This window comes from Salvelinus fontinalis, chromosome 30 (genome assembly GCF_029448725.1).
Source record: "Salvelinus fontinalis isolate EN_2023a chromosome 30, ASM2944872v1, whole genome shotgun sequence".
In the NCBI taxonomy this organism is placed as follows: Eukaryota; Metazoa; Chordata; class Actinopteri; order Salmoniformes; family Salmonidae; genus Salvelinus; species Salvelinus fontinalis.
In genome coordinates, this window is record NC_074694.1 from 26,462,400 (window position 1) to 26,490,363 (window position 27,964).

General features: G+C 42.8%; 1 protein-coding gene across 3 annotated transcripts in view; it reads left to right on the forward strand.

Moving 5' to 3' along the window:
* Positions 1–27,964, forward strand: part of ttyh2 (tweety family member 2) — a 120,511-nt gene that overhangs the window by 57,411 nt on the left and 35,136 nt on the right. For all 3 annotated transcript variants that reach the window (XM_055890152.1, XM_055890153.1, XM_055890155.1), the window contains exons 3-4: positions 14,161–14,272; positions 27,004–27,224. In XM_055890152.1, the coding sequence (XP_055746127.1) occupies positions 14,161–14,272; positions 27,004–27,224 (333 nt within the window). The remainder of the gene's footprint in view (positions 1–14,160; positions 14,273–27,003; positions 27,225–27,964) is intronic.

Genomic DNA, 27,964 nt, shown 5'->3' on the forward strand with positions numbered 1-27,964 from the left:
GAGCAGTTGCCATACCTGGCGGTGATGCATCCAGTAAGGATGCTCTTGATGGTGCAGCTGTATAACTTTTTGAGGATCTGGGGACCCATGCCAAATCTTTTCAGTGTCCTGAGGGGTCTTTGGACCATGATAGTTTGTTGGTGATGTGGACGCCAAGGAACTTGACGCTCTCAACCTGTTCCACTACAGCCCATCGATGAGACTGGGGGCATGCTCGGCCCTCTTTTTCTGTAGTCCATGATCATCTAATTTGTCTTGATCACGTTTAGGGAGAGGTTGTTGTCCTGGCACCAGACTGCCAGGTCTCTGACCTCCTCGCTATAGGCTGTCTCATCGTTGTCGGTGATCAGGCCTACAGTACAACCGTTGTGTCGTCGGCAAACCTAATGATGGTGTTGGAGTCGTGCAGGATCTAGTTGCAGAGGGAGGTGTTTAGTCCCAGGGTCCTTACCTTAGTGATGAGCTTTGAGAGCACTATGTTGTTGAACGCTGAGCTGTTGTCAATGAACATTATTCTCACATAGGTGTTCCTTTTGTCCAGGTGGGAAAGGTCAGTATGGAGTGCAATAGAGATTGCGTCATCAGTGGATCTGTTGGGGCGGTATGCAAATTGGAGTGGGTCTCGGGTTTCTGGGATGACGGTGTTGATGTGAGCCATGACCAGCCTTTCAAAGCACTCCGTGGCTACAGACGTGAGTGCTACGGGTCAGTAGTCATTTAGGTAGGTTACCTTGGTGTTCTTGGGCACAAGGACTATGGTGGTCTGCTTGAAACATGTTGGTATTACAGACTCGGTCAGGGACAGGTTGAAAATGTCAGTGAAGACACTTGCCAGTTGGTCAGCGTATGCTCTGAGTACACGTCCTGGTGATCCGTCTAACCCACCAGCCTTGTGAATATTGACCTGTTTAAAGATCTTACTCACATCGGCTACGGAGAGCGTGATCACACAGGAACAGCTGGTGTTCTCATGCATGCTTCATTGTTGCTTGTCTCGAAGCGCGCATAGAATTCAATTAGCTCATCTGGTAGGCTTGTGTCACTGGGAAGCTCGTGGCTGCACTTCCCTTTGTCGTCCGTAATAGTTTGCAAGCCCTGTCACATCCGACGAGCGTCAGAGGCGGTATAGTAGGATTCTATATTAGTCCTGTATTGATGCTTTGCCCGTTTGATGGTTGGTTGGAGGGCATAGCGAGATTTCTTATAAGCGTCCCGTTCCTTGAAAGCGGCAGCTCTACCCTTTAGCTCAGTGTGCATGTTGCCTGTAATCCATGACTTCTGGTTGGGGTATGTATGTACGGTCACTGTGGGGATGATGTCATTAATGCACTTATTGATGAAGTTGGTGACTGATGTGGTCTACTCCTCAATGTCATCGGATGAATCCCGGAACATATTCCAGTCTGTGCTAGCAAAACAGTCCTGTAGCTTAGCATCTGCGTCATCTGCCCACTTCCGTATTGAGGGAGTCAGTGGTACTTCCTGCTTTTCCTTGTAAGCAGGAATCAGGAGGATAGAATTATGGTCAGATTGACCAAACGGAGGGCGAGGGAGAGATTTGTACGCGTCTCTGTGTGTCGAGTAAAAGTGGTCTAGTTTTCTTTCCTCATGTTGCACATGTAACAAGCTGGTAGAAAGAGGTAACACTGATTTCAATTTCCCTGCATTAAAGTCCCCGGCCACTAGGAGCGCCGCCTATGGATGAGCATTTTCTTGTTTGCTTATGGCCTTATGCAGCTCGTTGAATGTGGTTTTAGTGTCTCTGTTTGTAGAGGTTAATAGACAGCTTCAAAAAATATAGATGAAAACTCTCTGTAAATAGTGTGGTCTACAGCTTATCATGAGATACTCTACCTCAGGCAAGCGAAACCTTGAGACTTCCTTAATATTAGATTTCGCGCACCAGCTATTATTGACAAACAGACACAGACCATTTGGTGAAACATAAGATATTACAGTTTGTAATGTCCAGTTGTAGGATAGTCTCGAACAGATCTCATCCAGTTTATTCTCCAATGATTGCTCGTTGGCCAATAAGACGGATGGTAGAGGCGGGTTACCCACTCGCCGACGAATTCTCACAAGGCACACCGGACCAGCGTCCCCTGTATCGTCGTTTCTTCTTCATGCGAATGATGGGGATTTGACACTGGTCCTGTATCAGCAGTAAATCCTTTGCGTCCATCTCATTAAAGGAAACATCTTCATCTTGTTTGAGGTGAGTAATCGCTGTTCTGAAAACTTTTCGGTCTTAAGAGACTGTGACAAAAACATTATGTACAAAATAAGTTACAAACAAGGCAAAAAAACTAAGCGCTAGGTCTTGCCATTTATCTAACAATTACATTAAATAAATACTCACTTTGATTCTCCCATACATTTACAGTGACTTAATGGGGCATATAAGAGAGAGAAAAAAGGATAGTGCACTTTTATGAGGTCTTAGAGAGAGTTCTATTAAGTTCAGCTTTACCACCATGGAAGGATGTTGATTCAAAACTGGCCAATCGTTTCCCTCTTTATGTCCCTCTGAGTAAAATCAATAGCCTTTGTGGTGTTCATTCAATTTTAGGGGATCTACAGTGCCCTCAAAGTATTCATACCCCTTGACTTATTCCACATTTTGTTGTGTTACAGCCTGAATTCACACAATACCCCATCATGACAAAGTGAAAACATGTTTTTAGAAATTTTAGCAAATGTATTGAAAATGAAAATGAAATATCTCATTTACATAAGTATTCACACCCCTGAGTCAATACATGTTAGAATCCCCATTGATAGTGATTACAGCTGTGAGTGTTTTCTGGTTAAGTTTCTAAGAGCTTTTGCACACCTGGATTGTACAATATTTGCACATTATTCTTTTTGAAATTCTTCAAGCTTTGTCAAGTTGGTAGATAGCCATTTTCAAGTCTTGCCATAGATTTGTAAGCCGATTTAAGTCAAAAGTGTAATTAGGCCACTCAAGAACATTAAATGCCATCTTGGTAAGAAACTCAAGTGTATATTTTTATTTGATTTATTTCACTTTTATTTAACCAGGTAGGCCAGTTGAGAACAAGTTGTCATTTACAACAGCGACCTGGCCAAGATAAAGCAAAGCAGTGCAACAAAAACAACAACACAGAGTTACACATGGGATAAACAAACGTACAGTCAATAACACAATAGAAAAATCTGTTTACAGTGTATGCAAATGAAGTAAGGAGGTAAGGCAATAAATAGGCCATAGTGGTGAAGTAATTACCATTTAGCAAATTAACACTGGAGTGGTATACCTGCTGGAGCGTGTGCCATGTGTGGGTGTTGCTATGGTGGACCAGTGAGCTGAGATAAGGTGGAGCTTTACCTAGCAGAGACTTATAGATGACCTGGAGCCAGTGGTTTTGGCGACGAATATGTAGCGAGGACCAGCCAGCGAGAGCATACAGGTCTCAATGGTGGGTGGTATATAGGGCTTTGGTGACAAAACGGATGGCACTGTGATAGACTGCATCCAATTTGCTGAGTAGAGTGTTGGAGGCTATTTTGTAAATGACATCGTCGAGGATCGGTAGGATAGTCAGTTTTACAAGGGTATGTTTGGCAGCATGAGTGAAGGACGCTTTGTTGCGAAATAGGAAGCCGATTCTAGATTACATTCTGTATTGGAGATGCTTAATGTGAGTCTGGAAGGAGAGTTTACAGTCTAGCCAGTCTAACCCTAACCCTAGGTATTTATAGTTGTCCAGATTTTCTAAGTCAGATCTGTCCAGAGTAGTGATGCTAGGCGGGTGGGTGCCGGCAGCGATCGGTTGAAGAGCATGCATATGTGGTCTTGTGTTTTAGGTTATTTTTCTTTTGAAAATGTAAGTTTTTCTCCCAGTGTCTGTTGGAAAGCAGACTGAGCTAGATTTTCCTCTAGGATTCTGCCTGTGCTTAGCTCTATTCCATTTATTTTTATCCCAAAAATCTCCCTAGTCCTTGCCGATGACAAACATACCCATAACATGATGCAGCCACCACTATGCTTGGAAATATGGAGTGGTACTCAGTGATGTGTTGTGTTGGATTTTGCACAAACATAACGCTTTAGGACATTAAGTTCATTTCTTTGCCACATTTTTTGCAGTTTTACTCAAGTATCTTGTTGTAAACAGGATGCATGTTTAGGAATATTTTTATTTTGTACAGGCTTCCCTCTGTTCACCCAGTCATTTAGGTTAGTATTGTGGAGAAACTACAATGTTGCTGATCCATCCCTAGTTTTTTCCTAAAACAGCCGTTTTAAAGTCACCATTGGCCTCATGGTGAAATCCCTGCTTGGTTTCCTTTCTCTTCGGCAACTGAGTTAGGAAGGACGCCTGTATCTTTGTAGTCACTGGGTGTATTGATACACCATTCAAAGTGTAATTAATAACTTCACCCTGCTTAAAGGGATATTCAGTGTCTTCTTTTTCTTTTCTTTTTTCATCTACCAATAGGTGCCCTTTGTGAGGCATTGGAAAACCTCCCTGGTCTTCATGGGACCTCCCTGCTCTACTGAGGGACTTTACAGATAATTGTATGTGTGGGGTACAGAGATGAGGTAGTCCTTCAAAAATGACGTTAAACACTCTTATTGCAAACAGAGTGAGTCCATGTAACATATTATGTGACTTGTTCAGCACATTTTTACTCCTGAACTTATTGAGGCTTGCCATAACAAAGGGTTTGAATTATTTTTGATTCACGACAAAGGTTAAGCTTTTCATTTTTAATTACACTTTAAATATTTCTAAAAACATAATACCACTGACATTATGGTGTATTGTGTATTGTATTGTTGACACAAAATCTAAATGTAATCAATTTTAAATTCAGGCTGTAACACAACAAAATGTGGAAGAAGTTGGTGTGAATGGGTGTGAATACTCTCTGAAGGCACTATATTTTCTGCCACATCTTTTTAAAATCATTTTCGGTATGTTCTGGCGCTGGATGTAAAAATAATAATTTTTGGAACAAATTTCATGGACAGTTATAATTTTTGGATAAGCTTGTATATGGGCAGATATTGGATGCTGTACATCAACTGAGTTTTGTAGTATAGTGCCCATAATTGAGGTTATTAGAGGTTGGAGGGAGTTGTGTTAGGACCCAGGGATAGTATTTGTGGTGCCTGAACAGAATCCCAATGAGACATCTTCTATCTATCTAGCTGGCTGGTGTATCATGATGCCAGTGTGCTACAGTAGTAGATGTTAAATCTCTATCCATCTTTGACCCTGCCATGTGTCACAGTGATCTAATCATAGTTAAGGAAGGCTTACTATATACAGTGCATTCGGAAAGTATTCAGTCCCCTTGACCTTTTCCACATTTTGTGACGTTACAGCCTTATTTTAGATTGGATTAAATTGTTTTTTCCCCCTCATCAATCTACACACTATACCCCATAATGACAAAGGAAAAACTGATTTTTAGAATTTTTTGCAAATGTATTATAAAATAAATACCGGATATATCACATTTACGTAAGTATTCAGACCTTTGCTGAAGCACCTGTGTTCAGAACTTTGTTGAAGCGATTACAGCCTCAAGTCTTCTTGGGTATGACGCTACAAGCTTGGCACACCTGTATTTGGGGAGTTTCTCCAGTTCTTCTCTGCAGATTCTCTAAACTCTGTCAGATTGGATGGGGAGCATCGCTACACAGCTATTTTCAGGTCTCAGGGCCTCCCGGGTGGCGCAGTGGTCTAAGACACTGCATCGCAGTGCTAGCTGTGCCACCAGAGATTCTGGGTTCAAGCCCAGACACTGTCGCAGCCGGTCGCGACCGGGAGGTCCATGGGGCAACGCACAATTGGACCAGCGTCGTCCGGGTTAGGGAGGGTTTGGCTGGCAGGGATATCCTTCTCTCATCGTGCACTAGCGACTCCTGTGGCAGGCCGGGCGCAGGGCACGCTGACCAGGTCGCCAGGTGTACGGTGTTTCCTCCGACACATTGGTGCGGATGGCTTCCGGGTTGGATGTGCGTTGTGTCAAGAAGCAGTGCTGCTAGGTTGGGTTGTGTTGTGTTTCGGAGAACGCATGGCTCTTGACCTTCGCCTCTCCCGTGTCCGTACGGGAGACAAGACTGTAACGACCACCAATTGGATACCATGAAAAAGGGGTAAAATATTTTCAGGTCTCTCAAGAGATGTTTAATCCGGTTCAAGTCCAGGCTCTGGCTGGGCCACTCAAGGACATTCAGAGACTTGTCCCGAAGCCACTCCTACGTTGTCCTGTTAGAAGGTGAACCTTCACCTCAGTCTGAGATCCTTAGCCTTCTGGAGCAGGTTTTCATCAAGGATCTCTCTATTTTCCTAGTGCCTGCCGCTGAAAAACATCCCCATAGCATGATGCTGCCACCACGCTTCTCCGTCGAGATGGTGCCAGATTTCCTTCAGACGTGACGCTTCGCATTCAGGCCAAAGAGTTAAATCTTGGTTTCATAAGATCTTGTTTCTCATGGTCTGAGTCCTTTAGGTGCCTCTTGGCAAACTCCAAGCGGGCTGTCATGTGCCTTTTACTGATGAGTGGCTTCCGTCTGGCCACTCTACCATAAAGGCCTGACTGGTGGATTGCTGCAGAGATGGTTGTCCTTCTGGAAGGTTCTCCCATCTCCACAGAGGAACTCTGGAGCTCTGTCAGAGTGACCATCGGGTTCTTGGTCACCTCCCTGATCAAGGCCCTTCTCCCCCAATTCCTCAGTTTGGGCGGGCGACCAGCTCTAGGAAGAGTCTTGTTGGTTCCAAACTTCCTCCATTTAAGAATGATGGAGGCCACTGTGTTCTTGGGGACCTTCAACACTGCAGACATTTTTTGGTACCCTTCCCCAGATTTGTGCATCAACACAATCCTATCTCTGACCTCTACAGACAATTCCTTCGACCTCATGGCTTGGTTTTTGCTCTGCCATGAACTATCAACTGTGGGACCTTATATAGACAGGTGTGTGTCTTTCCAAATCATGTCTAGTCATTTGAATTTACCACAGGTGGACTCCAATCAATTTGTAGAAACATCTCAAGGATGATCAATGGAAACAGGATGCAGCTGAGCTCAATTTCCCAATCTGGCCCTCATACCATCATGGTCACCAAATCATCCCCAGCTTACATTTGGCTCATTCACCCTCCCCTCTTCCCCTGTAACTACCCCAGGTCGTTGCTGTAAATGGGAATGTGTTCTCAGTCAACTTACCTGGTAAAATAAGGGTTAAATAAATCTAATATTTTTTTGTCTAGTGTCATAGCAAAGTGTTTGAATAATTATGTTATTAAGGTATTTCAGTTTTTATTTTCAATAAATTAGCAAACATTAAAAAAAACTGATTTTGCTTTGTCATTATGGGGTATTGTGTTTAGATGAGGATATTTTTAAAATCCATTTTAGAATAAGTCTGTAATGTAACAAAATGTGGAAAAAGTCAAGGGGTCTGAATACTTTCCGAATGCACTGTAAATGCATCATCGCAAAGAGGAATATGTGTGCAGAAGTTGGAGTTGGAGTTCTTTAGCCAGAGGCTAAATTTCAGTTCTCTCTGTGAATTTGCTTTCTCTCATTCTCTGTTCCAGTTTGTGTGTCATTGACATGACAGTACCACAGACGTTTGCTATGCGTATACCAGGGGCCGTATCAAGAGTCTCAGAGAAAGCGTGCTGATTTAGAATCAGTTTTGCCTTTTAGATCACAATGAATAAGGACAGAAGGGACTTGATCATAGGTCAGTACCTATGGCCCCTGAGCCATCTACTACTCAGTCTGTCTGATGGTCACCAGATATTTATCTGCGTTAAGGAGTCATACTAACTCTCTCTCCCTCCATCTCTCTTCTTTATCTCTAATCCCCTACCATCATCCTGTTAATGAGAATGATTCAGATATTTCAGAGAAACCTATTTCCCCAGGCTGCTTTTATTTGCTAGGCTTTGCTTCTTTATTTCCTGGATGTTTTGAGGTTTCTCTGTATGTGTGTCCCAAATGGCACCCTCTTCCCTATATAGTGAACAACTTTACAACTACAGTGTGTCTCTTGCATCATACAGCGTGTTTAAACACAGGAGCATGAAAGAGGCAGATTCCCGACAGTATGTTTTTGACACCGGGCTAATGTTTTGGTGTGGAAGAAGTAAAGACATCCCACAGACATGATGTAATGCGTTATCATCAGTCATTTACTCATAGTGAGAAATGCATATTCTCTCTTCTCTTTTTCCCTTTCTCTCTCTATTTCTCTCCTTTTTTTGGTATTTTTTTAGGGGGGGGGGTGATCAGCTTTAATATTGCAGATAGATTGTAGCTTGTAATGTAATTATTTATATGTTGCATATACAGTTGAAGTCGGAAGTTTACATACACCTTAGCCAAATACGTTAAATTCAGTTTTTCACAATTCCTGACATTTAATCCTAGTAAAAATTCCCTGTTTTAGGTCAGTTAGGATCACCACTTTATTTTAAGAATGTGAAATGTCAGAATAATAGTAGAGAGAATGATTTATTTCAGCTTTTATTTCTTTCATCACATTCCCAGTGCGTCAGATGTTTATATACACTCAATTAGTATTTGGTAGCATTGCCTTTTAATTGTTTAACTTGGGTCAAATGTTTCGGGCAGCCTTCCACAAGCTTCCCACAATAAGTTGGGGGAATTTTGGCCCATTCCTCCTGACAGAGCTGGTGTAACTGAGTCAGGTTTGTAGGCCTCCTTGCTCGCACACGCTTTTTCAGTTCTGCCCACAAATTGTCTATAGGATTGAGGTCAGGGCTTTGTGATGGCCACTCCAATACCTTGACTTTGTTGTCCTTCAGCCATTTTGCCACAACTTTGTAAGTACGCTTGGGGTCATTGTCCATTTGGAAGACCCATTTGCGACCAAGCTTTAGCTTCCTGACTGATGTCTTGAGATGTTTCCTCAATATATCCAGAAAATGTTCAATACAGATGATGCCATCTATTTTGTGAAGTGCACCAGTCCATCCTGCACCAAAGCACCCCCACAGCATGATACTGCCACCCACGTGCTTCACGGTTGGGATGGTGTTCTTCGGGCTTGCAAACCTCCCCCTTTTTCCTCCAAACATAACGATGGTCATTATGGCCAAACAGTTCTATTTTTGTTTCATCAGTCCAGAGGATATTTCTCCAAAAAGTACAATCTTTGTCTCCATGTGCAGTTGCAAACCGTAGTCTGGATTCTTTATGGCGTTTAAGGAGCAGTGGCTTCTTCCTTGCTGAGCGGCCTTTCAGGTTATGTCGATATAGGACTCGTTGTACTGTGGATATAGATACTTTTGCACCTGTTTCCTCCAGCATCTTCACACGGTCCTTTGCTGTTGTTCTGGGATTGATTTGCACTTTTCGCACAAAAATACGTTCATCTCTAGGAGACAGAACGCGTCTCCTTCCTGAGCGGTATGATGGCTGCGTGGTCCCATGGTGTTTATACTTGCGTACTATTGTTTGTACAGATGAACGTGGTACCTTCAGGCATTTGTAAATTGCTCCCAAGGATGAACCAGACTTGTGGAGGTCTACACTGTTTTTTCTGAGGTCTTTGCTGATTTCTTTTGATTTTCCCATGATGTCAAGCAAAGAGGCACTGAGTTTGAAGGTAGGCCTTGAAATACATCCACAGGTACACCTCCAATTGACTCGAGTGATGTCAATTAGCCTATCAGAAGCTTCTAAAGCCATGACATCATTTTCTGGAATTTCCCAAGCTGTTTAAAGGCACGGTCAACTGAGTGATTATAAATTTCTGACCCACTGGAATTGTGAGACAGTGAATTATAAGTGAAATAATCTGTCAACAATTGTTGGAAAAAAACTTGTGTCATGCACAAAGTAGATGTCCTAACCGACTAGCCAAAACTATAGTTTGTGAACAAGAAATTTGTGGAGTGGTTGAAAAACGAGTTTTAATGACTCCAACCTAAGTGTATGTAAACTTTCAACTTCAACTGTTTATATACATACATACATACACATATAAAGACATACATACATATAAATACATACCTTTTTTTATATATATATTTTTCTTTATTACTTTCTCACCCTACCACCCCTCCCCTAATTGGAGTAAACTAGCCAGTGAACAACAATGCTTAGGCTCCTACTTCCAGCTTAAACATACTATATACATTTTATGGACACAGTCTATTTTACAATAGTTCTATTTTGTTTGTTTTTCCTCCTGTCCCTCATCAACCTCTCCCATCTATTTCTGATGTGCATCCGGTTTGATTGCTATTAGCCATATCTTTCAAACTGTGCTCTTTCACAAAATCTCTGAACCTATATACGTTTTACGGACACAATATGTTTTACATGAGTTATCTTGTTATTAGTCCCACCCTTCAGCTCCATTCAACCCTCCCATCTATTTCTTAACACCGTCCATATTGGATTTCTGTCACGGTTGTCAAAATGAGCGGACCAAGGTGCAGCGTGATTTGAGTTCCACATCTTTATTTAAAGTGAAACTTAAACAAAAACAATAAACGAAACGTGAACTACATGTTGCTGAATGCACTCACACGAAACAATATCCCACAAACGCAGGTGGGAAAAAGGGCTACCTAAATATGATCCCCAATTAGAGGTAACGATAAACAGCTGCCTCTAATTGGGAACCATACAAACCACCAACATAGAAATATGAATACTAGATAACCCCCCCTAGTTACACCCTGACCTAAACCACCATAGGTAATTCAGAGGGCTCTCTATGGTCAGGGCGTGACAATTTATTTTTGCCATATCGTCTTCAACTGTGCTGTGATGTTTCACAAAAGTTCTTAACTTGTCTATTCTCATTGTTTCTACAGATTGTAAATTGCTTTTAGCTAAAAGTATTATTATATTATTGATCTATTGACTATGACTTTTCAGATCACCCAGAAGTGCTATCTGCAGAGTTAGCTCTAGGTAAATGTTGCAATTTTTCAACCATTCCTGGACCTGTGACCAAAACCAAGCTACATATGGACAGTACCAAAACAAATGGTCTAATGATTCTGTCTCTTCGCAGCTAAATCTGCAGAGCTGGGAAGGTTGTATCCCCCATATAAATAACATTCTATTGGTTGCAAGAATTCTGTATAATTTAAATTGAAAAATTCTAAGTTTTGAATCCGGTGTCGTTTTGCGTATTCAGTTCATAAACCATGTGCCATGGAATCGGTATGTCAAAAATCTCTTCCCGACTATTTCGCAATCTATATGGCAGGGCTGTCAATTTTTTGTCCTTAAATGAAACTGGTATACTTTTTTATTTATCACAATTTTATTCTCTCTCTTTCCCTCTCTTTCTTTCTCCTTCTCTCCCCCTTCCCCCAGTCGCTCTCTCTCTCTTTCTGGTTCTCTCTTTCTCTCTCTTCTACCCTCTCTCTCTGCTGTGTGAGAGACTTTCTCCACTGTTATAATTATCATAATAGTTCCTTCTGTTCCTGTCCATGTACTTGTACTGTGTACTCCCCATCAGGACTACCCACATTACTGTTACCGTACTAAACAGCACAGCAGAGTGCTGCGTGGGACGAAATCGGAATGCCATTTCCCAACGCAATGGGAGACAGAGGAAGCTTCTCCTTAGAGGGATTACAGTTACAGAATGTGTCCCAAATGGCAACCTATTCCCTATGTCGTGCACTACATACACTGAGTGTACAAAACATTAGGAGCACATTCCTAATATTGAGTTGCACCCCCCTTTGCCCTCAAAACAGCCTCAATTCGTTGGGGAATGTCGGGGATATTGGCCGATGTTGACTCCAATGCTTCCCACAGTTGTGTCAAGTTGACTGGTAGTGGATCTCTACTCCGAATAGCTCGTTCCATCAATTTGCAGATGGATACACTGCTGCCATGAAGGGATGCACCTGATTGACAATGATGTTCAGATATCCTGTGGCATTCAAAGTTGCTCCATTTTATCAAGGGGCCCAATGTTTGCAATGAAAATACAGCCCACACCACCACCACCAGCCTGCAATGTTGCCATGCGGCATGATGGATCCATGTACTCGTGGCTTTCTACATACCCTAGTCCTCCCATCAGCGTGAAACAGCAGGAACCGGGATTCATCAGACCAGGCAATGTTTTTCCAATTCTCTAGTGTCCAGTGTTTTCGTTCCTTAGCCCACTGCAACCGCAGTTTCTAGTATTTTGCTGAAAGAAGTGGAACTCTGTAAGGTCGTTGGCTACCACACCCCATTCATGTCAAGGTACGTCGAGTTGTGCATTCTTTTATGGGTCTTTGGGCACCAATGTTGTACTGGACTGTCAGTTGACTAACTGTAGACCGTCTGTTGCTCTCTCAGCCTCCTTTGTCCTTTTTCATCAGTTACATGTTTTTGACCACTGGCCTGCCATTGGCTGGATGTCATTTGGGTGGTTGACCATTCTTGATACATACGGGAAACGTTTGAGCTTGAAATACCAAACCGGTGAGCCTGGCACCTACTACCATACCCCCTTCAAGGGCACTTAAATCTTTTGTCTTGCCCATTCACCCTCTGAATGGCACACATACACAATCCATGTCTCAATTGTCTCAAGTCTTGAAAATCCTTCTTTAACCCGTCTCCTCCCCTTCATCTACACTGAATGTAGTGGATTTAACAAGTGACATCAATAAGGGATCATAGCTTTCACCTGGATTCACCTGGTCAGTCTATGTCATGGAAAGAGCAGATATTCCTAATGTTTGTACGCTCAGTGTATAGAGGGCCCCATTTGGGACACGTCCAGTGATCGACACTGTTATGAATGTGGAGGTTTCCCTCAGAGCCTAGACTAAGTTCTACCCACTGGGACTGACCTGTGGTCCTCATCTGGCATCACTTTCCTGGACCAGACATAACAGGAGAAAGTGGGTGTTTTAATATGCTGTAAGGGTAGGCTGTATAAAGTGTGAGGTTCCAGTAATCAAGAGATACTGAGAGAGGTTTATCTCCACAGTAGTTGTGTTAGTGTGGTGGAGTGGGGAGGGATATGCACAGTAGTGTGAAGATAAAGTATTAGTAGAGATACTAAGATAGGGGGACCACTGCTTGTGGTACTGAGAGTACTGAGTACTGTCAGAGTACTATACATAAAATAAATACAAATATAATTTGATTTGATTTTGATGTCCGCAACACACAAACTCAGAGGGGATGAGAAAAATGAAATTTTTCTGAGATAACAAAATTTCAGCCTACTGCTAAAATGTGTATGTGCTTACCCGAGGGCATGTTAGTAATACTTAGTAATCTAAGGTTGCCTGGAGTAATACAGAACCATTTATTATGATAGTGCATAGTTCTGTTTTTCTGTATGACAATGGACAGTGGACTACAAGAACATTCTCAGTCACTGGATGAAGAATGTTGTGTGACTCTGTCCAGTTCTTTTTCTGTCTATGTTCATCACATGTTCCTATTATTACTGACCAGGGAAGAGATGGAGACCTGCACACTGTTGAAATAGAGGAATGAATCCAGGGAAGCAACATTAACCTCCATAACAGTGTCTGTGATCCCAAATGACACCCAATCCCTTACATAGTGCACTACATTTGACCAGAATCCTATGGGCCCTGGTCAAAAGTATCTCACTATATAGGGAATAGGGTGTCATTTGGGATGCACGAAATATGATTCACGTGAATCTCTTAACTGTGCTGTGTGTTTCTTAATTTGCTGTGAGGTTTTATGTCTTTGTCTCTATCTACTGTGCACTTATCTATTTGATCTACTAAACTTTTTAGACTGAATAAACCGAAGAATGGTGGTTCCCACACAAACCTTTTCACAATCATCAACCAAACTAACATACAGTATTCTTCTAGCTTGCACAATACCCTCAAGGTGGGGATGTGCAACGAAGCTCAAGCCTTCATGTTGCCATTTTAGGGGTTGTAGTCATGACAGCTCACCATAACTTTTGACAACTCTCACCCTGGGAGCTGAAAAAGGCAATGACAGAATAATTGATAACAGTTTATAATTGTGGCAAAACAACCTCCTTTAAACGAAGATCAATTATTTATTGGATCAGTCGTTGGTACTAAGTACTGTATGTTGTATACGTTGTCCTATACTGATTAATTTATCAGAAACGCTAACCTGCATCTTCCTTCCTGTCTCTCTCGCTCTGTGCAGTGCTGCGGTGGGAGTGGGTTTCTATGGCAACAGCGAGACCAACGACGGGGTTTACCAGCTGACGTACTCCCTGTACAATGCCAATCACACCCTGGGAGGGGTCGACAATCTGGTGGGTAGCACTACAGACTTAATACATAACCTCTAAGTTTGCTGTACATTATCACTTCGCTACATTACCATACACTACATAACCACACAGCTGACGACTCTCTGTACAACACCAATCACACCCTGGGAGCCGTCGACTGCCTGGTGGGTACAGTAGAATGACTACTCCTCCCAACCCCCCCAATTATACTGCTGACAATTGCCCACTATTCTCTACCCACCCACCCCAATCCTACTCCCTATGCCACGGGGACAGACGAACTCCCCATGAACAAAGAACCATCCTCCTCCTCTGTCCTCCTTGGTGTGCCCCCTACTTTACACTGTGAGGCCCTTCCTGGCTATTTATATCGGTCTCATTTTTTCAATTTGTGCTAAGAAGCGCTGATGATGACACGTAAAGAGGCACCCAAATCCAGCTTTATACGTCAATTTCACACACTCTGGGGCGTTTTTTCACTCAGATAATAAGGCTCAGGAATCTACAGGAAGTTTTGTCAGTGGGATTTCAGTTATATTTTCTCTCAGTGCTAAAAAAGAGCAAGCTATGTTTGATCCCAGCCATTTAGGCAAAAAGGCACAGAAATGTTGTGATGTATGTCCCTTATGATGTATAGACCTTAATGGTTGAACATAAGAATCAGATTTCCTTAATTCTGAATTTGATTAAATATGGTCCAATTTAAAATGCCACCAGCAGATGCTATTATCCAAAGACACTTGGATGATTATACAGTCTCTCTGGCTTATTATGACATCACCATTACATCACCCACTATCCTCCTTCCTTATCACCTCCCTCAGCAGTAAAGCAGGAAGTACATCATTGTGAGAGCGAGAGAGAGAGAGAGAGAGACTCCAGATGTCTTCTATGAATGCTGTCAAAGAGCATGGATTATATCCCCATCTGTGTTAAAGGAGTAAATTAATGTTTCCGTAGCTAGCTGTCTCTCTCATGGCTGTGACTCACACTGCTAAGCCCGAAAACACACATAGCCGGTTTACCGGGCACAGATTAAGCCTAGTCCAAGACTAAGAAGCCCTTTTAATGGAGATTTTTAACTGAGCATGGCCGGGAAACTGGCCCACAGCGTATAGAACCAATTAGCCTGATTCCTATCTGAGCTGTTACTCCTGGTCTTCCAGCGGTACAAAGGACTTACTGTGTCTTATAGACAGACTCCACAGTCTCCCTTCACAATCAGACTCCAAACACACACACTCACACAGAAACACACACACTCCACAGTCTCCCTTCACATAATCAGCCGTGAACCCAGGAAGCAAAGACCTTTGAAGAGGACCAATGGCCGGGCGTCCTGATAGGCTGCTTCAGTGTTAAAGTCTCCTTTCTGACAACAATGGCTGCTTTGGCTTCTGCCCCCGCCACTCAGATGCCTCCTCCTCCCCCTCTCCACACACTCTTCAGAAGTCGGTTCACATCCAAAGAGCAGATCTCTTTGACTAGGAGGGGATGGAAATGAAACACTTAACAGTCACCGTCAATGGAAGTTGGCTGCTTTTTAACTTCACAGTCACCATCAATTTTCCCAGCTTTGGTTGAGTTAGTTAATTAGTTCTGGACCATATGGTTGTGTAGATTTCTATCTGCCCCCCACACAGAAAACCCCGACTGGGAATCTGAATGAACAATCAGACACACAGTTAGAATACATTCTTTTCTGAAGAAGAAGCCAGAAAAACAGTCTGCTGCTGATAGCGTAAGGGGAATTACGGGAATTTGGAATGCTTGGTCTATTGTGTAATCTTTAAGTGATATCCCATATGAACTAGGAACTCTGCAGACATTCTATAAATAAATTGTTATATTCTTTGCTGAGGCTTGGAGGAAGGAGATCGTGAATAAAGAGAGAAGTTTTGACAGCCAACAGTCAGAACTCTAGCCTGGTCCCAGATCTGTTTGTGTTGTCTTGCCAACTCCTGCCAATGACCATAAAAGTTGGCAAGACAGCACAAACAGATGTCAGACCAGGCTATCAGTGTTGCTTGTATTAGTCAGTCAGAGAGCAAGGTTACATCTAGCCGTGGTTAGGACCTGGCCATTGACATAACTGTAAATATATTTCCCTCAACCAAACACACTCTCATCGTAATAGGCTTTGTCTGGAAACAAAATACATTAAAGATTAGTTATTTGACACTGTATGTGACTAAAGAAGGATTTACGTAAGCAACCAAGTTCAAAGAATCGGGCTCTTGGAGAGAGAATGTTTGAAAATTGTTGAGGGGAAGGAAGCAGGGTTATGTATGGCATGGAGTTGACAAGCCATTGATAAACTGCCTGGTTGGAGGTCTCTATGTCCCAAATGGCACCCTACCCCCTGCATAGTGCCAGCAGCATGCTACCCTGCATCCCACTGCTGGCTTGCTTCTCAAGCTAAGCAGCGTTGGTCCTGGTTGGTCCCTAGATGGGAGACCAGATGCTGCTGGAAGTGGTGTTGGAGGGCCAGTAGGAGGTACTCTTTCCTCAGGTCTAAAAAAAAAAAAATATCCCCATGGCAGTGATTGTAGACATTGCCCTGTGTAGGGTGCTGTCTTTCAGATGGGATGTTAAACAGGTGTCCTGACTCTGTGGTCACTAAAGATACCATGGCACTTATTGTATGAGTAGGGGTGGTTGTCCTGGCTAAATTCCCAATCTGGCCCTCATACCATCATGTTCACCTAATCACCCCCAGTTTACAATTGGCTCATTTATCCCCCCTCCTCTCCCCTGTAACTATTCCCCAGGTTGTTGTTGTAAATGAGAATGTGTTCTCAGTCAACTTACCTGGTAAAATAGTGCACACATAATACTGCACCACTGGTCAAAAGTAGTGCACTCTGTAGGGAATAGGGTGGTGTTTTGGATGCAGACTCTGTGTGTAATGGCTGGTGACTGACTGAGCGCTTTTGACTGAGAGTTGGACCTGGGCCTGGGTCTGGATCTGGGCCTATAGACTCCTAGGTTTGATTCCTGTCCCAGATCAGGGATTTCAGAAGGGCATCCCTCAGGTCATTAACCTGCTGGCTGTTGCAGCCTTGGCATCCTTACACATACTGTGCTGCAGCTAGAACACAAACTTGAAGGTCAGCATGTCTTTGTCACAGGATGGTGTCAACATACACTCCCCGACAAAAGGGTTTTTCTTTATTTTTACTATTGTCTACATTGTAGAATAATAGTGAAGACATCAAAACTATGAAATAGCGCATATGGATTCATGTTGTAACCAAAAAATAAATATTATATTTGAGATTCTTCAAATAGCCACCCTTTGCCTTGATGACAGCTTTGCACACACTTGGCATTCTCTCAACCAGCTTCACCTGGAATGCTTTTCCAACAGTCTTGAAGGAGTTCCCACATATGCTAAGCACTTGTTGGCTACTTTTCCTTCACTCTGCGGTACGACTCATCTCAAACCATCTCAATTTGGTTGAGGTCAGGGGATTGTGGATGCCAGGTCATCTGATGCAGCACTCCATCACTCTCCTTCTTGGTAAAATACCGATTACATTGCCTGGAGGTGAGTTGGCTCATTGTTCTGTTGAAAAACAAATGATAGTCCCACTAAGCCCAAACCAGATGGGATGGCGTATCGCTGCAGAATGCTGTGGTAGCCAAGCTGGTTAAGTGTGGCTCGAATTCTAAAGAAATCACAGACAGTGTCACCAGCAAAGCACTCCCACACCATAACACCTCCTCCTCCATGCTTTACGGTGGGAAATTCACATGCGGAGATCATCCGTTCACCCACACCGCGTCTCACAAAGACACGGCAGTTGAAACCAAAAATCTCCAATTTGGACTCCAGACCAAAGGACAAATTGTCACCGGTCTAATGTCCATTGCTCATGTTTCTTGGCCCAAGCAAGTCTCTTCTTATTATTGGTGTCCTTTAGTAGTGGTTTCTTTGCAGAAATTCGACCATGAAGGCCTGATTCACACAGTCTCCTCTGAACAGTTGATGTTGAGATGTCTATTACTTGAACTCTGTGAAGCATTTATTTGGGCTAACTCTGGGTCTTCCATTCATGTGGTGGTCCTCATGAGAACCAGTTTCATCATAGTGCTTGATGGTTTTTGCAACTGCACTTGAAGAAACTTTCAAAGTTATTGATATTTTCCGTATTGACTGACCCTCATGTCTTAAAGTAATGATGGACTGTCATTTCTCTTTGCTTATTTGAGCTGTTCTTGCCATAATATGGACTTGTTCTTTTACCATATAGGGCTATCTTCAGTATACCAACCCTACCTTGTCACAATACAACTGATTGGCTCAAACGCATTAAGAAGTAAAGAAATTCCACAAATTAACTTTTAAGAAGGCACACCTGTTAATTGAAATGCGTTCCAGGTGACTACCTCATGAAGCTGGTTGAGAGAATGCCAAGAGTGTGCAAAGCTGTCATCAAGGCAAAGGGTGGCTACTTTGAAGAATTTATTTGTTTAACACTTTTTTGGTTATTACATGATTCCATATATGTTATTTCATAGTTTTGATGTCTTCACTATTTTTCTACAATGTATAAATAGTAAAAATAAAGAAAAACTCTTGAATGAGTAGGTGTTCTAAAACTTTTGACCGGTAGTGTACATAGTCACCCTATTTCTAGCTCCAGGCCAACTTTGCGGTATTTACCAGCCACGTCACGGACACCGACACCTTGCTCCCGGACAAGCTAAATACCTTCTTTACCCGCTTCGAGAAAAACACAGTGCTGCCGATACAGGCCACCACCGCTCACTAGGCCTGTGAGCTCTTGTTCTCAGGGGCCGAGGTAAGTAAGACATTTAAGCGTGTTAACCCTCACAGGGCTGCCGGCCCATACTGCATTTCTAGCCGCGTCCTCAGAGCAAGTGTAGACCAGCTGGCTGCAATGTTTACGGACATATTCAATCTCGCCCTATCCCAGTCTGCTGTCCCCACTTGCTTCAAGATCTCAACCATTGTTCCTGTACCCGAAGAAAGCAAAGGTAACTGAACTAAATTACTATCGCCTCATAGCACTCACTGCTGTCATCTTGAAGTGCTTTAAGAGGCTAGGTAAGGATCATTATCACCTCCACTTACCCGATACACTAGACCCACTACAATTTGCATACCACCCCAACAGATCTATGGATGATGCAATCACGAGACAGCCTACAGGGAGGAGGGCCCTGGCGGAGTGGTGCCAAGAAAAGAACCTCTCCCTCAAGGTCAACAAAACAAAGGAGGTGATCGTGGACTTCAGGAGACAGCAGAGAGAGCACATCCACATCAACAGGGCCACAGTGAAGAAGGTGACAAGCTTCCAGTTCCTCGGCGTGGACATCACTGGGAACCTGAAATGGTCCATCCACACAGACAGTGTGGTGAAGAAGGTGCATCAGCGCCTCTTCAACCTCAGGAGACTGAAGACATTGGCTTGGTCCCTAAGACCCTCACAAACTTCTACAGTTGCACCATTAAGAGCATCCTGTTGGGCTGTTTGCCTGGTATGACAATTGCACTGTCTGCAATTGCGGTCAGCCCGAAGCATCACAGGGGGCACACTGCCTGCCCTCCAGGACATCTACAGCAACTAGTGTCACAGGAAGGCCAAGAAGATCAAGGACCTCAGCCACCTGAGCCACGGCCTGTTCACCATGCTACCATCTAGAAGGCTGAGAAAGTACAGTTGCACCAGACCATCAGACTGTTAAATAGTCAGCACTAGCCAGCCTCCTCCCAGTACCCTGCCTTGAACTTAGTCACTGTTACTAGCCGGCTACCACCCGGTACTCTACCCTGCAAGTTAGACTGCTGCTCTATGTACAGTGTATTCGGAAAGTATTCAGACCCCTTGACGTTTTCCACATTTTGTTACGTTACAGCCTTGTTCTAAAATGTATTAAATAAAAAGTTGTCTTCATCAATCTACACAGAATACCACATAATGACAAAGCAAAAACAGTTTTTTAGAAATGTTTGCTAATTTATATATATATATATATAAACAAAAATACCTTATTTACGTAAATATTCAGACCCTTTGCTATGAGACTCGAAATTGAGCTCAGGTTAATCCTGTTTCCGTTGATCATCCTTGAGATGTTTCTACAACTTGATTGGAGTCCACCTGTGGTAAATTCAATTGATTGGACATGATTTGGAAAGGCACACACCTGTCTATATAAGGTCCCACATATGACAGTGCATGTTAGAGCAAAAACCAAGCCATAAGGTCAAAGGAATTGTCCGTAGAGCTCCGAGACAGGATTGTGTTAAGGCACAGATCTGGGGAAAGGTACCAAAACAATTCTGCAGCATTTAATAGTCATGGTACCATTTGAAAGGAAACACTTTGAAGTTTGGAAATGTGAATTGAATGTAGTAGAATTTAACATAATAGATCTGGTAGAAGAAGAAGAAAATACAAAGAAAAAAAACAACCAGTCTTGTTCTACCACCATCTTTGAAATGCAAGAGAAAGGTCACAGTTCTAGCCATCACTCTATTTGTAATTATGATAGTGTCCAGAGGATATCAGCAGTGTATGTGCAAAGTTTCAGATGGATAACTTGAAGTATGAGTGAACTACAAGACTTTTACTGTGAAGTCCCCAGGTACAGTTGGGCAAATCGTGAAGGAGACGTTCACATTCATATTACATTTTTCTGCAAGAATATCGTCAAATCTGTATACTTGGACTTTGATTTAGCTTTCCAAGTAATAGTAGCCATATTATAAGTTCAACATTTGCAAAACAACCAGTTTTCATAACTTCATAACTCTGAATATCATTATAAATTTTGTCCAAAATGAAAATGCATGCTGTCGTACAAGGTTAGTAGCTACATTTTACAACTTATACATGGTTTCCGGATACTTCCGTAAAGCCCAGCTCATTGCCTATCTAGCTAGCTTTGTTTACCCCGATTGTTTGCTTATTTGACAAAGATACAGTCGTTCAAGTGATGGCCGCCCGTGTCATCGGCGTGCCATGAAGGTGTCGCTCTCTGACCTTAATGATATAGTGAAGTCTTGTTGCCTTCTAGGATCTCTGAGAAATACATACAAACGTGATTTGACTTGTTGAAACAACATTTAGGGTGAGATTGTCACAGATTCCTTTCTTTATGAATAGAACGAGTGGAAATCCAAAATCGATCGTGCATGCTATATGGACCTTTTTAGGATATGTAAAAGGATTTTATCTAACAAAACAACACTTCATGTTATCTCTGGGACCATTTGGATGATAAATCAAAGCAAGATTTCAGAATGTAAGTACACATTTCACCTTCAGAGATGAATTTCTCCAACCTATCACGATGAAAAAAGTATTTTGTTGTTAGGAGCTCTCCTCAAACAATAGCATGGCATTTTTTCACAGTAATAGCTACTGTAAATTGGACAGTGCAGTTATATTAACAAGAATTTAAGCTTTCAGCTGATATAAGACTCTTATATGTACCGACGTTTGTTGTTTCTCTAAAATCTGCGATCTTGATATAATGCGCTGCATGATTTACAACTGTCCGGTTGACGGAACGCCGATCCTTAAGAAGTTTAAATGGAAGAAGTTTGGAAGAAGTTTGGATCCACCAAGACTCTTCCTAGAGCTGGCCGCCCTGCCAAACTGAGCAATCGGGTGAGAAGGGCCTTGGTCAGGGAAGTGACCAAGAACCCGATGGTCGCTCTGACAGAGCTCCAGAGTTCCTCTGTGGAGATGGGAGAACCTTCCAGAAGAACAACCAGCTCTGCAGCACTCCACCAATCAGGACTTTATGGTAGAGTGGCCAGACGGAAGCCACTTCGCAGTAAAAGGCACATGACAGCCCGCTTGGAGTTTGCCAAAAAAGGCACCTAAAGGACTCAGACCATGAGAAACAAGAATCTCTGGTCTGATGAAACCATGATTTAGCTCTTTGGCCTGAATGCCAAGCATCGCGCCTGGAGGAAACTTGGCACCATCCCTACGGTGGATCTGAATATTTTCCGATTTCACTGTACATATAGTCATTGACCACTGGTCACTTTAATAATGTTTACAGACCGTTTTACCGACTTCGTATGTATATACTGTACTCTAGTCAAGGGTCATCCTATATAACTGCTGCTGTACACATATTTTCTTTTAATGTACTGTCCATACTGTATTCCGGTATCTGACATTACTTGTTCTGATATTTCTTTCTTTTTATTTATGGGATTTGTTTTGTATTGTTAGGTATTAATTACTGCACTGTTGTAGCTAGAAACATAAGCATTTCGCTGCACCTGCAATAACATCTGCAAAATATGTGTACGAGACCAATAAAATGTTATTTGATTCAAATTGATTTGGATGATACTAGAGCATCAGATAATTTTAAGAAGTAGATATTCTATTCCTATCGGCACATTTTACAGTAATGTTAAGGGTTATCTTCAGGTAAAGAGATAGGAATTGGTTAAGTCTAGGGTAAAGGTCTGGATATGTAAGAGCATAGTTGTTGTGTACTGTTAGTCTTGTAGAAATACAGCTGTAATATGACTAATCAGCATCACTACTCTGGACGGTTCTGACTTAGAATACGTGGACAACTACAAATACCTAGGTGTCTGGCTAGACTGTAAACTCTCCTTCCAGACTAACATTAAGCGTCTCCAATTCAAAATTACAACTAGAATTGGCTTCCTATTCCGCAACAAAGCATCCTTCACTCATGCTGCCAAACATACCGATCCTCGACTTCAGCGATGTCATCTATAAAATAGCCTCCTACACTCTACTCAACAAATTGGATGCAGTCTATCACAGTCCCATCTGTTTTGTCACCAAAGCCCCATATATTACCCACCACTGCGACCTGTACGCTCTCGTTGGCTGGCCATCGCTTCATACTCGTCGCCAAACCCACTGGCTCCAGGTCATCTACAAGTCTCTGCTAGATAAAGCCCCACCTTATCTCAGCTCACTGGTCACCATAGCAGCACCCACCCGTAGCACGCGCTCCAGCAGGTATATCTCACTGGTCACCCCCAAAGCCAATTCCTGCTTTGGCCGCCTTTCCTTCCAGTTCTCTGCTGCCAATGACTGGAACGAACTGCAAAAATCACTGAAGCTGGAGACCCATATCTCCCTCACTAGCTTTAAGCACCAGCTGTCAGAGCAGCTCACAGATTACTGCACCTGTACACAGCCCATCTGTAAACAGCCCATCCAATGACCTCATCCCCATACTGTATTTATTTATTTATTTATCTTGCTCCTTTGCACCCCAGTATCTCGACTTGCACATTCATCTTCTGCACCAATGCCATTCCAGTGTCTAATTGCTATATTGTAATTACTTCCCCACCATGGCCTATTTATTGCCTTACCTCCCTTATCTTACCTCATTTGCACACACTGTATATAACTTTTTATTTTTTTCTACTCTATTATTGACTGTATGTTTGTTTATTCCATGTGTAACTCTGTGTTGTTGTATGTGTCGAACTGCTGTGCTTCATCTTGGCCAGGTCTCAGTTGCAAATGAGAGCTTGTTCTCAACTTGCCTACCTGGTTAAATAAAGGCGGGAAAAAAAAATGAGCAACACTGACTTCCCTATTCAGACATGTGCTTTGAAGTATGTTTTAAGTGAAGTGAAACTTCTAGCATCATGCAAAAGGTTGTTTCTTTCTGCTAAGCCTTTCTCTTTCCTTCCTCTCCTCCACTTATACTTTCAATGTCTTATGCCATAAAAAGTCAATTCTGGTCTCTTTGTGAAATTTAGACCTACAATAGCTTTCAAATCGTTCCCCACAATATACACCATAGACAACCATTCTGTGGATATTCTCATAACCTTCTTTCTATTTGTGTCAATCATTCAATGTCAATCATATTTTTATCTGATGAAAGATTTTGTCACTTTCATATTCTTTCTTCTTTCGAACCCACAAACAAAAATGGCTCTTAACCCCTCCATCAGGAAATACTATCTATTCTGAGATATAAAACGTCAGCTGTGGTCACCATCACATTGCTGTGTTTTTTCAAGATTTTATGAACCCAATTTAACCAATGGAGGAGAAATCCATCTTTGGATGGCAGGACGGCTGCAGCACTTTAGAGCCATGATCCATTTAATGCCTGAGCTCATCCATTCAAATGTAATTGAAGGAACCCTCCTCTTCTCCTCTCCTCCTCCCTTCCTTTCCTCCTCTTCTCCATCGAGCAGAGAGGTAGTTTGAGCAGGAGCACGTTATTCTATTCACACAGCATCCTTGAATCCTGACATCCCAATCTCACAGCACCAGTTGTTCTCTAAACACCAGAGAGTCTCACAACAACAGGAACCATCTGTGTCCTTGGTTTATTCCACTTGACATCAGTACTATGCATGATCATGTGATTAATATATGCTGCGGAATGCAAGTGCAACACATGATAACGGAAATGCAATAATCATGTGAAGTCGTTAACTCCTGCTCAGTTCTCCTGGCGTGAACAGAGCCACATATATTGTACGGAGTTGCACCTAAGTTTCAGCCCTGCTATGTTCCCCTGACGTGAATGCAGCAACCGTGAATCATATGGAGTTGCATTGCAGGTCTACAAGTTATTTAGGTCAGTTTTGCCATAACGCCCAATATTTTGTGAGAAATTGTCTATTGAGAGAAACTCAAGTGTGTGTGTGATTGGATGGATTGACTATATACTGTCCAACAGGCTATGAAAACATAGGGCGCATTCCAAATAGCACCCTAATTCCGTACATAGTGCACTACTTTTGTGACATACCCATAGTGGATGGATGATAACAGCAGAGCCACAGCCATATCTACAGGATCAGTTGAAGCAATGCGATGATGAGGATCAGACGAATCGATACAGGCAACCAACGGATCCAGTGACTCCCTAGGCTCTACAGATAACATTCCCATGCAGTCCCACAGAGCTCAGATACATGCTTTCCCAGCAATGATTTCATCTCCCGGTTTTGAGGAGCTGAAATAAAGCCGTGGAAATGAGGTAGTGGATCAGATAACAGTAGCACACCAGACGTAATGTTGTTGCTAAACTCTGTCTTTCGGTCTGCCTCCCAAATGGCACCCTACACCCTAGCCATATGGGCCCTGGTCAAAAGTAGTGCACTAAATAGGGAATAGGGTGCCATTTGGTTTGCATATTCTGTTTCTGTAGGGCACGAAGACAGCCAGCCAGGCTGGCTAGTACAAGTGACTGTGGTACATTAGGCCTTGGTGGCACTGTCACAATCATTGTAGCGTAATGTGTTTGTTCCGTATTTACCAATTCCATCCAAAAACCTTTGCATGTCACCTCAACTCTCTAAACCAACCCTCTGACTAGCTTTATCTTCTTCCCCTGGTTCCTCATCTCTTTCACTTTCTCTTTCTCTCTCTTTCACTTTCTTTCTTTCTTACTCTCCCTCTCACTTTCTTTCTTTCTTACTCTCCCTCTCACTTTCTTTCTTTCGCCCTCTCAGATACTCTCTTTCTTTCTGACTCTCCCTTTCTGTCTCTCTCTCAATCTTAATTCCCTTTATTTCTTAATTCCTCTCGCTCTTTCTCTCTACCACATTCTCCCCCCTCCCTCCTGCTCTCCCTATAGCCAAAGGCAATCTAGTGAGCGAGGAGTCCACATACACATATTGAATACCAAACTACCTCATAACTTCCACCCAGCAGCCCCCCAGAACCAAACCACATCGCTGTCCCCACCTCTACAAACACATAAACAATATGAGTGGTCTGTACGCCTGCTGAATGCCAAGTACCTAGGGCTAAATGGAAGTTTTTATTGCCCCTTTTAATTATCAAATACCAAGATGTCACTGACTCTGAAAAACATTTCCCAGTCAACAACCCTCTCCCTGGAACTATGTTGTAATTAAGTGGGAAGCGAAGTGATAGTGTAATCCTGTCCACATTGGGGTTGTGTCCCAATTAAATAGCACTGTATGTGCATTACTTTTGACCAGAGACCTATGGGCCTTGGTCAGTAATAGTGGTATATAATAGGGAATAGGGTGCCATTTTGGATGCAGTATTGGTACTCCTTTCATGTTATGTGTATTTGGCAAAGTTTGTGTAACTAAGAGTGTCACAGAAAAATGTGAGTAGAAGGAAGTTTATAATTCTCTTGTTTGTTTAGTTGTTTGTTTCTAGGAGGCTGTTGCCCTGGTTGCTAAGCCTAATTTGCAGCAGTATGATTATGCTGTTTAATTATGTAGAAAACCGTGTAGTGTTTATTTTTACATTAGCCTAGAATTAAATGAGAAAATATACCACCATGGTGACCCCAGAATAACAGAATGAAGTCATCCCTGGAGAACCAACGTCTACTGAATACCCTGTGCAAGTGATATTGTCCTACGTCATACTTTCGGGTCCTGTCACCTAATCTTTTGAATGGGCTTGGCGATTATATAATCAAATTTGTGAAAACGTGGTCATTTAAGATATATCTGAAATTATATTAGTGTTCGTGGATCTGCTAGATGCCTTTTACGAAGGTCTTGCACTGAAGACCACTAAGGCCCATTGTCAAGCCTGCCCTGTAGTACTCACCTAAATCCGCTATGGGCCGTGGTCAAAAGTAGTGCACCAAAAAGAGAATATAGTGTCATTTAGAATGCGATCTAACTCGTGTTATTCGTATGGAAGTCAATGGAGTATTCTGTGTGTACTCACACTTATCCTCCTCTTCTCCTTCTCCTCTCCTCCTTGCCTCTCCTCCTCTCCCTCTCTCCTTATCTCCTCTAGGTGACTAACACCATGGGTAGCATGGAGAGTGGTCTGAAGCAGCACCTGGCGAGGCTGGATGAGATCTTCGCTACGCGGGGAGACTACGTACAGACCCTACGCTTCATGCAGCAGATGGCTGACAATGTCATCAAACAGCTGTTGGGCCTTCCTGACTGGGACATGGCTAAAGTAGACCTGGCCGCTATCGCAGACCAAACCGCATACGTAGAGTACTACAGGTATAGACCAGACAAAACCACATATAGACCGTGTGTGTTTGTGTGCGTGCGTTCGTTCTTGCTTTTGGGCGTGTGTAAGTGTTTGTGTGCATGTGTGTGAGTTAATGAATGGCTACCTCTTATCAGTAACCCATCTCACCATGTGCTCTGCATGTTCAGATAGTTTTTACAATGTTTGCACAACAATAATAAGACCTTATTGAGTTCAGATGAAAACATAGACCAGCTGAGAGCCTTCACGTTCAGTGAGTTATTACCCTGTGATGGTGTTCAGCGACTCTAAATTTGGCTGAGATGCACACAGTAAGAGTGATCACTGGAGAGACAACAGGCCCCAGGCACATGGTGATGATGTTCAGCTTGACTCTAAATTTGGCTGAGATGCACACAGTAAGAGTGATCACTGGAGAGACAACAGGCACCAGGCACATGGTGATGATGTTCAGCTTGACTCTAAATTTGGCTGAGATGCACACAGTAAGAGTGATCACTGGAGAGACAACAGGCACCAGGCACATGGTGATGATGTTCAGCTTGACTCTAAATTTGGCTGAGATGCACACAGTAAGAGTGATCACTGGAGAGACAACAGGCACCAGGCACATGGTCCTACATCCTGCTCATATTGTACCCTCTTGAATGCTAAGAGAAGAGAGGGGGGGAGAGATTGAGGAGAGAGGGAGACTGCGATATGAGAGACAGACAGAGAGTGAAAGAGGAGTGATGGAGAGAGAGAGAGA